The sequence below is a fragment of the Rana temporaria genome, chromosome 8, assembly GCF_905171775.1.
Source record: "Rana temporaria chromosome 8, aRanTem1.1, whole genome shotgun sequence".
Lineage (NCBI taxonomy): Eukaryota > Metazoa > Chordata > Amphibia > Anura > Ranidae > Rana > Rana temporaria.
Window position 1 is genome coordinate 15,103,353 of NC_053496.1, and position 12,481 is coordinate 15,115,833.

The following is a 12,481-nucleotide window of genomic DNA, read 5'->3' on the forward strand; positions in this document are numbered from 1 at the left end:
GTGTAACCGGCATTGCCTGTCAGGGTTGGGTGGGCCGATTACAAGTCCTCCGCGGGCCGCATGTGGCCCGCGGGCCGTAGTTTGAGGACCCCTGCTCTAGGGTGTTAGCAAAAAAATATATATAATGTTTGGGGGTTCTAAGTAATTTTCTAGGAAAAAAACTGTTTTAATCCTGTAAATACCGAGTCTGAAAAACAGGCAAGGTCCTAAAGTGGTTATAAAAGTTACCTTATGCCTGTTTTCTATACAGAAACTTCTACTTTCCAGCAGTCTTAGCATAAACTAAAGTATGTTATTAGCTGGCCTACAGTGTGGTATTTGGAATCTATAAAATGGTGGTATTTGTGGACGCTTGATGCTTACATACCTAATGCTTGTTTTTTATTGCTAGTGTTACAGATCACATTAGATACATAATTGTAATACAACTTTTTAAATGGACAGTATACATTATGTGTATATTTTGTTTAGGATATCAGCGACAGTTGACATACAAACGTGATGATGGATCATACAGTGCCTTTGGAAAAAGTGACCCCGAGGGTAACACATGGTAAATGCTGGGGGTAAATGTGTAGCGCTAAAAGTGACACATAGTGAAAAAAATTCTAAATACACTATATACTATGGGCCAGATCCACAAACGAATTACGCTGGCGTATCTATTGATACGGCGCGTAATTTCAAAGTTCCCGCGTCGTATCTTTGTTTTGTATCTACAAAACAAGATACGACTGCATCTGGGCTCGATCCGACAGGCGTACGTCTTAGTACGCCGTCGGATCTTAGGTGCATTTTTCCGCCGGCCGCTAGGTGGTTTCCGTCGAATTCCGCGTTGAGTATGCAAATTAGCTAGTTATGGCGATCCACGAACGTACGTCCGGCCGGCGCATTTTTTTACATCGTTTGTGTTCGGCTTTTTCCGGCGTATAGTTAAAGCTGCTATATGGTGGCGTACTCAATGTTAAGTATGGCCGTCCTTCCCGCGTCAAAATTTGAATTTTTTGCATCGTTTGCGTAAGTCGTTCGCGAATAGGGATTTTCGTAGAATCACGTCACCGTCGTAAGCATTGGCTTGTTCCGGTTTAATTTTGAGCATGCGCACTGAGATACCCCCACGGACGGCGCATGCGCCCTTCAAAAAAAACGTTGTTTACGTCGGGTCACGACGTATTTACATAAAACACGCCCCTATCACATCGATTTGAAATGCGCGCCCTTACGCCGCCAAAGATACACTACGCCGTCGTAACTTACGGCGCGGATTCTTTGAGGATTCGGAAAAAAGTAAGTTACGGCGATGTAGGGTATCTTGGATACGCTACGCCCGGCGGAATAATGCGCCGCTGTACGTGGATCTGGCCCTATGTACCCAACAGGGTAAAACAGTGAAAAAAAGATATACGTGTATATATGTTATAGCAATAAGTCCATGTAAAAAAAAAAAAAAAAAAACAATACATATAGAAATGTCCATCAAAATGAAATGAGAAGTATCGCGGTAGGGATATCATAAACCGTGTAGACCATCACATGGAAACTTCTTTCAAGTGGGGTATAACTAGATACGCTTACTGGAGCTGGTGGATCCGCCTGTCAATGACAGTGGATCAATCATTCATGAAAAATCACTTTGGCAAGAAGACACAGCTTGTCTGGAGAATCTCAATGATATAAACTTCTAATATAACCAATGAACCCAACAGTCCAAGGCTAGGAATCACTCTGTTGATGGTATCCCAGACGTGTCAGGAAAACAGACCACTCAACGAGGTCCACGATGCTTGAAGAGGGTATCAGACAGGTTCCGATAAACAGAAAAACCCTTTGAGGGTGAGTGGAAGGCACAAAGGAGGAACTCAAAAACCTTTTTCTCCACCAGGACATGGAAAGAAAACGATGCTCCAATGGTGCAGGTCAAAAATTGTGGGTTTTAACCACTTAAGGACCGCCTCTGCACATATGCGTTGGTAGAATGGCACGGCTGGGCACAAGCACGTACCTGGACGTTGCCTTTAAGAGCCCAGCCGTGGGTTGCGAGCGCGACCCAGTCCGAAGCTCCGCGACCGCGGGAACCGCGAACCCGATCACCGCCGGTGTCCTGCGATTGGTCACAGGAGCTGAAGAACAGGGAAAGGTGTGTGTAAACACACCTTCCCCTTTCTTCTCTGTGGCATTTTTATAGCACTTTTCGCTGTGAAAATGCCAATGGGTCCCAAAAATGTGTCAAAAGTGTCCGATGTGTCCGCCATAATGTCGCTGTCACGAAAAAAAACGCTGATCGCCGCCATTTCTAGTAAAAAAAAATATTAATAAAAATGCCATAAAACTACGCCAATTTTGTTTGGGAGCCACGTCGCATGACCGTGCAATTGTCAGTTAAAGCGACGCAGTGCGGAATCGCAAAAAAGGGACAAGGTCCTTAACCTGCATAATGATCTGGGTCTTAAGTGGTTAATGAATAAAAACCAACAAGCATTAAAAGTGATCACAGTTTATAAGATAAAAGCAAAATGGGGAGCGGTGTACCAAGTCTGACGCGTTTCGTCTGACTTGGACTTCTACTGGGGCATCTGACACATGGTAAATGCCAAAACCTAGATCAATGATTTCCAGTTAAAAAATATATATATTTAATATATATTTTATATTTTATATGCTTTCTTTTATGTCTGACGGATGCATTTCAATTTTTGGTATAAAAAATATGTATAACCACTTGCCGACCACTGTACAGCGATATACGTAGGCAGAATGGCAGCTGTGGGCAAATGGACGTACCTGTACATCCCCTTTAAGAAGCCACGCAGCAGGCACGCTATATCCGTGACCCTGCCAGTGGGCCCCGCGAACTCGATGCTCGCCGTCGGCCCACAATCGTGTCACGGAGAGGCAGAATGGGGAGATGCTTTGTAAACAAGGCATTTCCCTGTTCTGCCTAGCAACATGAGAGGAATCCATTGCTCCCTGTCATCGGGAGCAGTGATCACTGTCATGTCCTAGGTAGCCCTTCACAGTTAGAATCACTCCCTAGGACACACTTAACCCCTTCATCTTTGTCGTTTGTATGCAATACAAGTTCACGGCCAACGCCCTTCGGACAAAAGTCCTACGCTTTGTCCGATGGAAATCCGATCGTGTGTACGAGGCTTAAGACAGTTTTTCTGTTATGGTCCAATCATCTTCATAGACAGTACTTACCTTAGTGTCTATTTAAAAGTAAACAATCTATGAAATATTTTATTTAGTTAAATATTATTGTTGGCTTTGTTTTCTATGAATCACAGACTATTCTCCTGAATACACGTATTGCATTTTTCTACAGGCTGTCGGCATTTGTAGTGAAGTCCTTTAGCAAAGCTCGGCCTTATATATTTATAGATGACAGTCACCTAAAACAATCCTTCACCTGGCTGAAGAAAAATCGTTATGAGACCGGCTGCTTCCGCAGAGTGGGAAGACTCTTCAATAATGCTATGAAGGTGACCTGGATAACATTCCAGTTATTTCATATATGAACATTGTGATCTTATGTTTATCACACCAACACACATACAGTGTTATAGCCAGGGCTTTTTTTTCTCAGAGAATAAGTGCAGGAACTCCCTACTTCCGAGTCACCTGTTGTGTCCACCCGCTACCCACCTCCGAGCACCATTCCTTGGTTCCACCCCCTACCCACCTCTGAGCACCATTCCCTGGTTCAACCCCTTACCTACCTCCTAGCACCAATCCTTGGTTCCACTCCCTACCCACCTCTGAGCACCATTCGTTGGTTCAACCCCTTACCTACCTCCTAGCACCATTCCTTGGTTCCACCCCCTACCCACCTCTGAGCACCATTCCCTGGTTAAACCCCTTACCTACCTCCTAGCACCAATCCTTGGTTCCACTCCCTACCCACCTCTGAGCACCATTCGTTGGTTCAACCCCTTACCTACCTCCTAGCACCATTCCTTGGTTCCACCCCCTACCCACCTCTGAGCACCATTCCCTGGTTCAACCCCTTACCTACCTCCTAGCACCAATCCTTGGTTCCACTCCCTACCCACCTCTGAGCACCATTCGTTGGTTCAACCCCTTACCTACCTCCTAGCACCATTCCTTGGTTCCACTCCCTACCCACCTCTGAGCACCATTTGTTGGTTCAACCCCTTACCTACCTCCCAGCACCATTCCTTGGTTCCACTCCCTACCCACCTCTGAGCACCATTTGTTGGTTCAACCCCTTACCTACCTCCTAGCACCATTCCTTGGTTCCACCCCCTACCCTCCTCTGAGCACCATTTGTTGGTTCAACCCCTTAGCTACCCCCTAGCACCATTCCTTGGTTCTACTACCTACCCACCTCTGAGCATCGTTCATTGGTTCCACTCTCTACCAACCTCTGAGCACCATTCCTTGGTTCCACCCCCTACCCACCTCTCAGTAATGGATACAGAACCAAGTATCAATTTGTGGTGCTAAGTAATTTGTATATGATAGGAAGTGAAATAGATCCACTGTAGACAGCAACAATGGAGCTCCCTCAGCAACAATAGACTCTGAACAGCTAGCAACAATAGACCCTTCCCTCAACAGTTGATGAGCAGTAGCAGTAGCATAAGAGCCCCTCCCCAGCAAAAATAGATCCCCTACCAGCGACAACTGGCCTCCCCAAAAACAATAGACTCTCCCCCTGTAAAAATATATCCCCTCCAGCAACAAAAGATCCTCCAGCAGCCAGCATTAATAGATCCTCCAGTACACCCCTGCACCCCTTGCCATTACATACATTCAAAGCTTGAGGTGCAGGAACTGCATTCCCCCGCGTTCCTGCTGAAAAAAAGCCCTGGTTATAGCAATAACTTTATTTATGTATAGCTCTTGAGACTGTTTCTCTTAATCACCCGTTTCTTAAGACATCTCTCTGTATCACCAGTTTTTTAGAGTTGAGACCATCTCTGCCACCGATTGGGACCAACACTCTTTATCGCCAGTTTCTTAAGGCCAACTCTACCACCAGTTTTTGAAACTTCTTGGCCCGGATTCACGTAGCACTTAGGCTGACGTATCTTGAGATACGCCGCGTAAGTGTCAATGTGCGCCGTCGTATCTATGCGCCGTGCCCATAGAACTAGATATGCCTGAAAATAGGCTTCCTACGACCGACGTAAGTTTCCTACGCCGTCATATAGTGGGCGCATATTTACGCTGGCCGAAAGGGGCGCTCCCATTGATTTACGATTCGAATATGCAAATGAGTGAGATACACCGATTCACGAACGTACTTGCGTATAGTTATTCCCCATCTATGAGGCGCAACTCATGCAAAGGTATGGACCAGGGAACAGCCGTCGTGTTTTACGTTGTTTACGTAGTAGTACGTGAATAGGGCTGGGCGTAGGTTACGTTCATGTCGTAGGCAGTGATTCGACGTATCTTAGGGAGTATTTTCGACGTGATTCTGAGCATGCGCACTGGGATGCGTCCACGGGACGGCGCATGCGCTGTTCGTTCGGCCCATCATTTGCATGGGGGTCACACTTCATTTAAATGGATCACGCCCACTTCCACCTATTTTGAATTATGCCGGCTTACGCCTACGATTTTACGTTATGCCGGCGCAAGGTTGGGAGCAAGTGCTTTGTGAATACTGTGCTTGCCTCTCTGTGTTACGTTGGTGTAGCGTATATGATACGCCGGCAGAAATATGCGCCGCTGTCTGTGAATCCGGCCCCCTGTCTTTATCAAACATTTCTTTTGACCTTTTCTCTGAGTCTGCAGCCACTGTGCCCATCAATTGCCACCACTGTGCCATCAAAAGCAGCCACTGTGCCCATCAAATACTCCCACTGTGCCATATCAAATGCTGCCAGTGTGCCCCCCCACCCGCCCGCCGTCTGCCCAGCACTTACCCTGTCTTGGTGAGGCAGTGGGTGAAATTGGCGGGTGGTGAGCGGTGTCCTACATGCTCCTCCATGCTTCTTGATGTCTTCTCCCGTCCTCTCTTCCCGTCCTCTGCTATGATTGGAAGCACTGGCCTTCCATGTGCTCCTTGCTGCAAAGGCCAGTTAAAGGTTGGGGCAGTGGCCAGTTGTATGTACTTTTAAAACATCTTTGTCTGAAAGATGTTTTCTTTTTTTCCGGAAAATAAATACATTTTGTAAAAATTGTAGATCTCGCTTACAATAACCAATCACATTTCATCTTTTAGTTTTTCGGAAAAACTAAACAAGAAAGATTTACCACTTTTGTGTGCAGGAGATAAGAAAGGATAACAAAAAAAACATTAAACAATCTTCTAGGAAGCATGATCGGGTTAAAGTAAAATAAAATTAATAATTTTTACATTTTTATTTTTAACTAAACCTATATGGATCCTCTTAATTAGTAGATTTTAAAGCAGACCTTCCGTCATTTTCCATCTTTTAACCCTCTGAGCGGTGTTCCCGAGTCTGACTCGGGGTGAGATTTTTTGGCTACAATCGGTAAACCCGAGTCAGACTCTGGCTCGCCTCGCAGCATCCATAGGCTTGGTTTACTTACCTTGTCCCTGGATCCAGCGATGCCACCGCGCTGTGTGAGCGAGCGGGACCACGCTCGATTCACACAGTGTCCTCCTGTGCCGCCGATCTCCGTTCCCTGTGATGTTACGAAAAAAGAAAAACAAACACATTACATACAGTATACTGTAATCTTATAGATTACAGTACTGTATGTAAAAAATACACACCCCCTTGTCCCGAGTGGTCTGCCCAGTGCCCTACATGTACTTTTATATAATAAAAACTGTTCTTTCTGCCTGCAAACTGTAGATTGTCCATAGCAACCAAAAGTGTCCCTTTATGTCAAAAATGGTTTTAGAGCAGCTAGAAAACAGCGATAATAAATTATAATCACTTGCAGAATTGTGCGATAGCGATTTGTGGGGAAATCCGTCATAAAAAATAAAAGTAATGACAGCGACAATTCTGCAACTGAGCAAATTTCAGTGATTTTGAGTTGATTTACATTATTGAATAATTTTTATTTTTATTATATTATTATTTGTTATAATTAATTATAATTATTTATTATATTATAATTTATAATTTTGTTTTTAAAAAAATTTCATACTCGGGATGCCTACTAGACTCTTGTTTGGTCAGATTTAAGTGAGTTATTCCTAAGAATTACAGGCCTACAGTATAAAACGCCAAATTTCCTTGCAAATAATGGTACCGCTTTCAGCACCTTTTTTCTGAAATAATCATACCGCCAGGGAGGTTAAATCTTCTGCCCTTGTTGGTGTTTTAACTTTGGATAGTAAAACATTTTTTTTGTTCTGCCAGTAAATACCTTAAACAGCCCACTTCTTGTTTCTTGTCTGGTCATTAGCCTAGGTTTTTGACAACAGGCACAGCGCTCTCTTTCACTCTTGTGAGAGTTTGCCAGGAAGATAGGGGGGATGGGTCATAAGAGGCCCAATGAGAGCTGCAGGGCTGCAGAGCTAGAGGTGTGCGTCTGTGTAAATCCAGGAAGTGAACAGGCAGCAGCTTCAGCTGCCCACAGTAAAAATAGCTGCAGCCCGACTCAGTGGAGGGAGATTTCTGCAGCATATTTGGCAAGTACAGAATCACTGTATATATAAAATATGCAAAGTGGTTGGAGGGAAGCTTCAGAATGGCAAAGATGTTCTTTTTACAAATTATGTGAGCGGACTGCAGTTCCTCTTTAAATGGAAGCCATGGTCTCTGTTACAGGGAGGAGTGCAAGATGAAATTTCCCTTACCGCTTATGTGACAATTGCTCTGATAGATGGTGGAGTACCCCTGGAGGTAAGTGATCATTATTATAGATAATTAATTTCTTCAAATATTGCAGTTTCTTATAAAACCTGCTCTTTTACATTTCTAACTAGAAAAAAATAAATTGCTACAAAAATATGATCTTTTTTTAAATCCTTTGGCCAATAAATAATTTCTGTTCCTGTCCAGTTGAGAGTTTTAGGTGCCGCCCCCCCCCCCCCCATCAGTTCCAGCCCCTATTGTTACATTCTCTATTATATACAATTTATAATAGACATGTGCAATTCATTTTGTTCCAAATTATTTTTTTAACAAATTTGGATAAATTCCTTAATTCAGAAATATCTAAATTAACGAAAACCTGTTTAACTAATTATTTTGATAATTCGATATTCTGAAATGATAACTAGTAATAACTTAACTATTGTTAACTATTAAATTATAGGTATTGCAATTTCAGTTCAAATTTTGGTGTTAGTGAACGTACACAAATACGAATTTATCCGAAGTTACGAATTATTCAAAATAATGAATGCTGCATCTAAACAAATGGGACGGAACGAATTAATAATAAATAATAATAAAACGTTTTTATTGTTATTATTATTATTATTATTATTATTATTGTTATTTATTATTATTAGTTCATTACGTTCCATTCATTCAGATACAGCATTTATTTATTTAGGATAATTCGTAACTTTGGATAAATTCATATTCGTTATGTTCACTAACAGCCAAATTTCAAAGGAAATTCCAATACCTATAATATTATAGTTAGTAATAGTTAAGTTATTATTAGTTATTTATCATTTCAGATTATCAAATTTGTTAAATGGATTTTCGTTAATTTGGATATTTCCGAATAGTTAGTTATTATTATAACTATTATTATAATTATTATTATAACTATTTTGAATTTTCGAATTTACGCATTTTTGAATATTCGAATTTACAAATTTTAGAATTTATGAATTTATAAATTTTCAAATATAGAAATATTTGAATTTTCAAATTTATGAAATGTTTTAATTTAAGAATTTTCTAATTTACGAATTTTCTAATTTTTCGAAGAGTCGTAAAAAAATTGTTAAATGGGTTTTCCTTAATTCAGCTGTTTCCAAATTAACAAATTTGTCAAAATGTGTTAAAAAAAAAAATTCGGAACTAAACTAATTGCACATGTCTAGTGGTGCGAGCCATCGCTGCTCTAGATCAGAAGTCACCTGCACCAGAATTGGTGGTAGTGAGGGACCAGGATGGGGACTTAGGTGACTAAATCTGCCTTCACCATTTAAAAGGGGCATAAATATTATCAGGATAAGGTAGATGGGATGGGAGGTAGCTAGGGTAAAAAAATAAAAATTCTGGGCTATAGTGGGGGTTTAAGGAGGTCTTAGTTTCATCTTGGAATGTAGTGGAGCAATGATCATCAGTCACCACTCCTCCCCATCAATTGTCCAAAGCATTTTTGTTGATTGATCATTATATGAAAATGGAATTAGGCTCAAGTTATTATCCCTGTAGTGTAGGGAGAAGAGCAAATGTCCTCCAGAATTATGCCTGCAGTGCATGCCTATAAAAGAGTTTTCAACCACTTCCAGCCCAAGGACATCATATGACGTCTTTGACTTTCAAGCAGTGTAATAGGTTTCAGATCAGGTTTCAGCACCTGTACTATCCAAGTCACATGATTCTTCGAGACTGGGGAGTGCACAGACTCCTGGAAAGTTACACCCACTACATTCCCAGGAGTCTGTGCGGTGTAGGTTAGGAAGCTTAAGCACCTAGGTGCAGGAAGAGGGAAGATTAACTATTCTGCCTAGCAACAACACTTTGAAGGCATCTAAAAAAAAAAAAAAAATCTTAAAGGACTAATGACATTTTTTTTAAAACTACTGATGTAATGTTATTTTTATGGGTGGAACTCCACTTTAAGGGCTAAATTCTCTAAAGTTGGGATAATTTTTTTCCATTCGACTGCCAACTGGATTGCTCCTCTAAAGCAAAAGACTTTGCAAAAAAAAAATAATGGAAGTTTACTTGTATTCTATACATTAATATAGATAATATCATATTTAGTAAATGGCTTTCCCATTAATACTTTTTACCATCTAGGATCCTCTGGTCAGAGACGCAGTGTCCTGTCTGCAAAAGGCAGCCATGGATGTGACCAATGTATACACTCTGGCTCTGCTAGCTTACACTTATACACTCTGCGGAGAGACCGAGCTCAGAAAAACTGTATTGGAAAAACTGGAGGAAAAGGCTGTTCAAGGAGGTAAGAAATTGATGAATAACTGCATGACCCAAGCCTATTTAAAATGTATACATGTTTTAAATAGCATGCAATTAATTACAGGAGGTCTTAATAAAAATGTCATTATTTTCTATACACCAGCTGAAATTGGAAATAAAAGTATATCTACATCCAAACACCTAAAACAAAACTCCAGTGTAATTACAAGGGTCCAGGATTAAAATAAAAAAGATAACTTTGTTGCAATACTCGCCTTCAATCCTAGTTCCTTTTTTACTGCTAGATTTCACCAGTCTTCCCAGTTATAAGATGGCCAGCATCGTTGAACCCGCTTTTGTACATTTGCGAATGCACCCGCAGTCCGATTACATGCTAGAAACCTGACAAGTGTTCCCGCAATTAGCTGCAAGAGACAGCCCCATTGAAAACAACCGGAGGCTATTGGCTCCTGCAGCTAATTGTGCCTACTTGCATGTACTTACTGATTGAGCAGTTTTATTCAAGTGTATAAATCACACAAATAGGAAACATAAGGGGAATACAAAGACACTGAATTTCAAAAGAGCCAACTTTCCTAAACTGTATGCCTGTAAAGTGGCACATGTTTCCTGTGTTTAGAACTGTCCCTGCACAAAATAAAATTTCTAAAGGAAAAAAAAGTAATTTTAAACTGCTTGCGTGCGGCTTTAATGTAATGTCTGGTGCCAGGAATATGGATGAAAATCATTGAGAAAAATGGCATGGGTACCCCCCCCCCCCCCAGCCAATTACCTTTGGGTCTTGTATGGATATTAAGGGGAACCCCACACCCAAATTAAAAAAAGGAAAGGCGTGGGGCCCCCAGGCCCTATATACACTGAACAGCAGTATACAGGCGGTGCAAACAAGACAGGGCCTGTAGGTTTGTTGTTAAGTAGAATCTGTTTGTAATTTTGAACTGGTACATTTTTAAAAAGTAGCTCCAGACAAAAAATCTATTTTTAAGCTTTTTGAAAAACATAGGGAAGGGTTTTCACCCCTGTAACATTTGTTTTGCTGTCTGTGCGCATCTGTTCAGAAGATTTCACCTCACTTTGTGTCCTAATGACAATTTTTTTTTTTTTTAGGGAAACCAGAATTGGTATTAAAGCATCAGTGGAGAGGAGACACCTTTTTCCCATATTAAAGTGGAGCTCCACCCTATAGTGGAACTTCCACTCATCGGAACCCTCCCCTCCTCCGGTGTCACATTTGACACCTTTCAGGGGGGAGGGGGTGCAGATACCTGTCAAGGACTCTGCGGGGAGTATGTCACTTCCCCCGCCCGCTGTGTTCTGGGAAACACTCGGCTCCCAGAACACAACGAGGACCAGTGAGGACGGCGCTGTGTGACTCGTGCATGTGCCGTAGGGAATCGGGCAGTGAAGTCGGAGCACTTCACTTCCTGATTCCCTCACTGAGATGGTGGTGGGGGCAGCAGAGTTACGAGCGATCGCTCGTCCTCTGCTGCCGACGTCGCTGGACTCTAGGACAGGTAAGTGCCCTAATATTAAAAGTCAGCAGCTGCAGTATTTGTAGCTGCTGGCTTTTAATATTTTTTTTCCAGCGGAGATCCACTTTAACTCTTACAGGAGAGAATTTGCCTTCCTAGGGGTAGATTTCCTCTCACTTCCTGTTGTCTCCTTCCGTTTGCAAGTAGGAGTCGTTTGTAAGTTGGATGTTTGAAAGTAGGGGCCTGCCGTATATACTCAGAAATTTGTCCCTTAGGTGTTGGCGTTGCCACAACACTGTAAGCCCTCACAGATACTCTTGGTGGGGGCTGGAACGCCCTGCTGTAAACTATTAGATCACAAATTATAATTACATGCCATTGTTGAACAGTGGCAGAAAAATTGGGCCTTTGGTGGTAGTGGTGGTGGTACCACAACACTGTAAGTCCTCACAGTTACTCTTGGTGGGCGCTGGAACGGGCCCTGCTGTGAAATATTAGATCAAGAATTGTAATTACATGCACCTGTTGAACAGGAGCAGAAACATTGGGCCTTTGGTGGTGGTGATGTTGCCACAACACTGTAAGCCCTCACAGTTACTCTTGGTGGGAGCGGGAATGGGCCCTGCTGTGAAATATTAGATCAATAATTGTAATCACATGCCCCTGTTAAACAGGGGCAAAAAAATCGGGCCTTAGGCATTGGTGCCACAACACTGCAACCCCTCACAGATACTCTATTTGGAGCGCAGGAATGAGCCCTGCTGAAAAGTATTGCATCAACAATTATAATTACACGCCCCTGTTAAACAGGGGCAGAAACATTGGGCCTTAGGCACTGGTGCTGGTCCCATAACACTGCAACCCCTCACAGATACTCTAGTTGGAGTGCAGGAATGAGCCCTGCTGCAAAGTATTGCATCAAAAATTGTAATTACACGCCCCTGTTAAACAGATGGTGAAAAATTGGGCCTTAGCCACTGG

The 12,481-nt window shown here is 42.2% G+C and overlaps 1 protein-coding gene across 2 annotated transcripts in view; it reads left to right on the forward strand.

The window, feature by feature from the left end:
- LOC120946694 (alpha-2-macroglobulin-like) overlaps positions 1-12,481 on the forward strand; it is a 135,479-nt gene that overhangs the window by 106,266 nt on the left and 16,732 nt on the right. For both annotated transcript variants that reach the window (XM_040361322.1, XM_040361323.1), the window contains exons 25-28: positions 472-553; positions 3,326-3,482; positions 7,725-7,799; positions 9,888-10,050. In XM_040361322.1, coding sequence (XP_040217256.1) covers positions 472-553; positions 3,326-3,482; positions 7,725-7,799; positions 9,888-10,050 — 477 coding nt within the window. The remainder of the gene's footprint in view (positions 1-471; positions 554-3,325; positions 3,483-7,724; positions 7,800-9,887; positions 10,051-12,481) is intronic.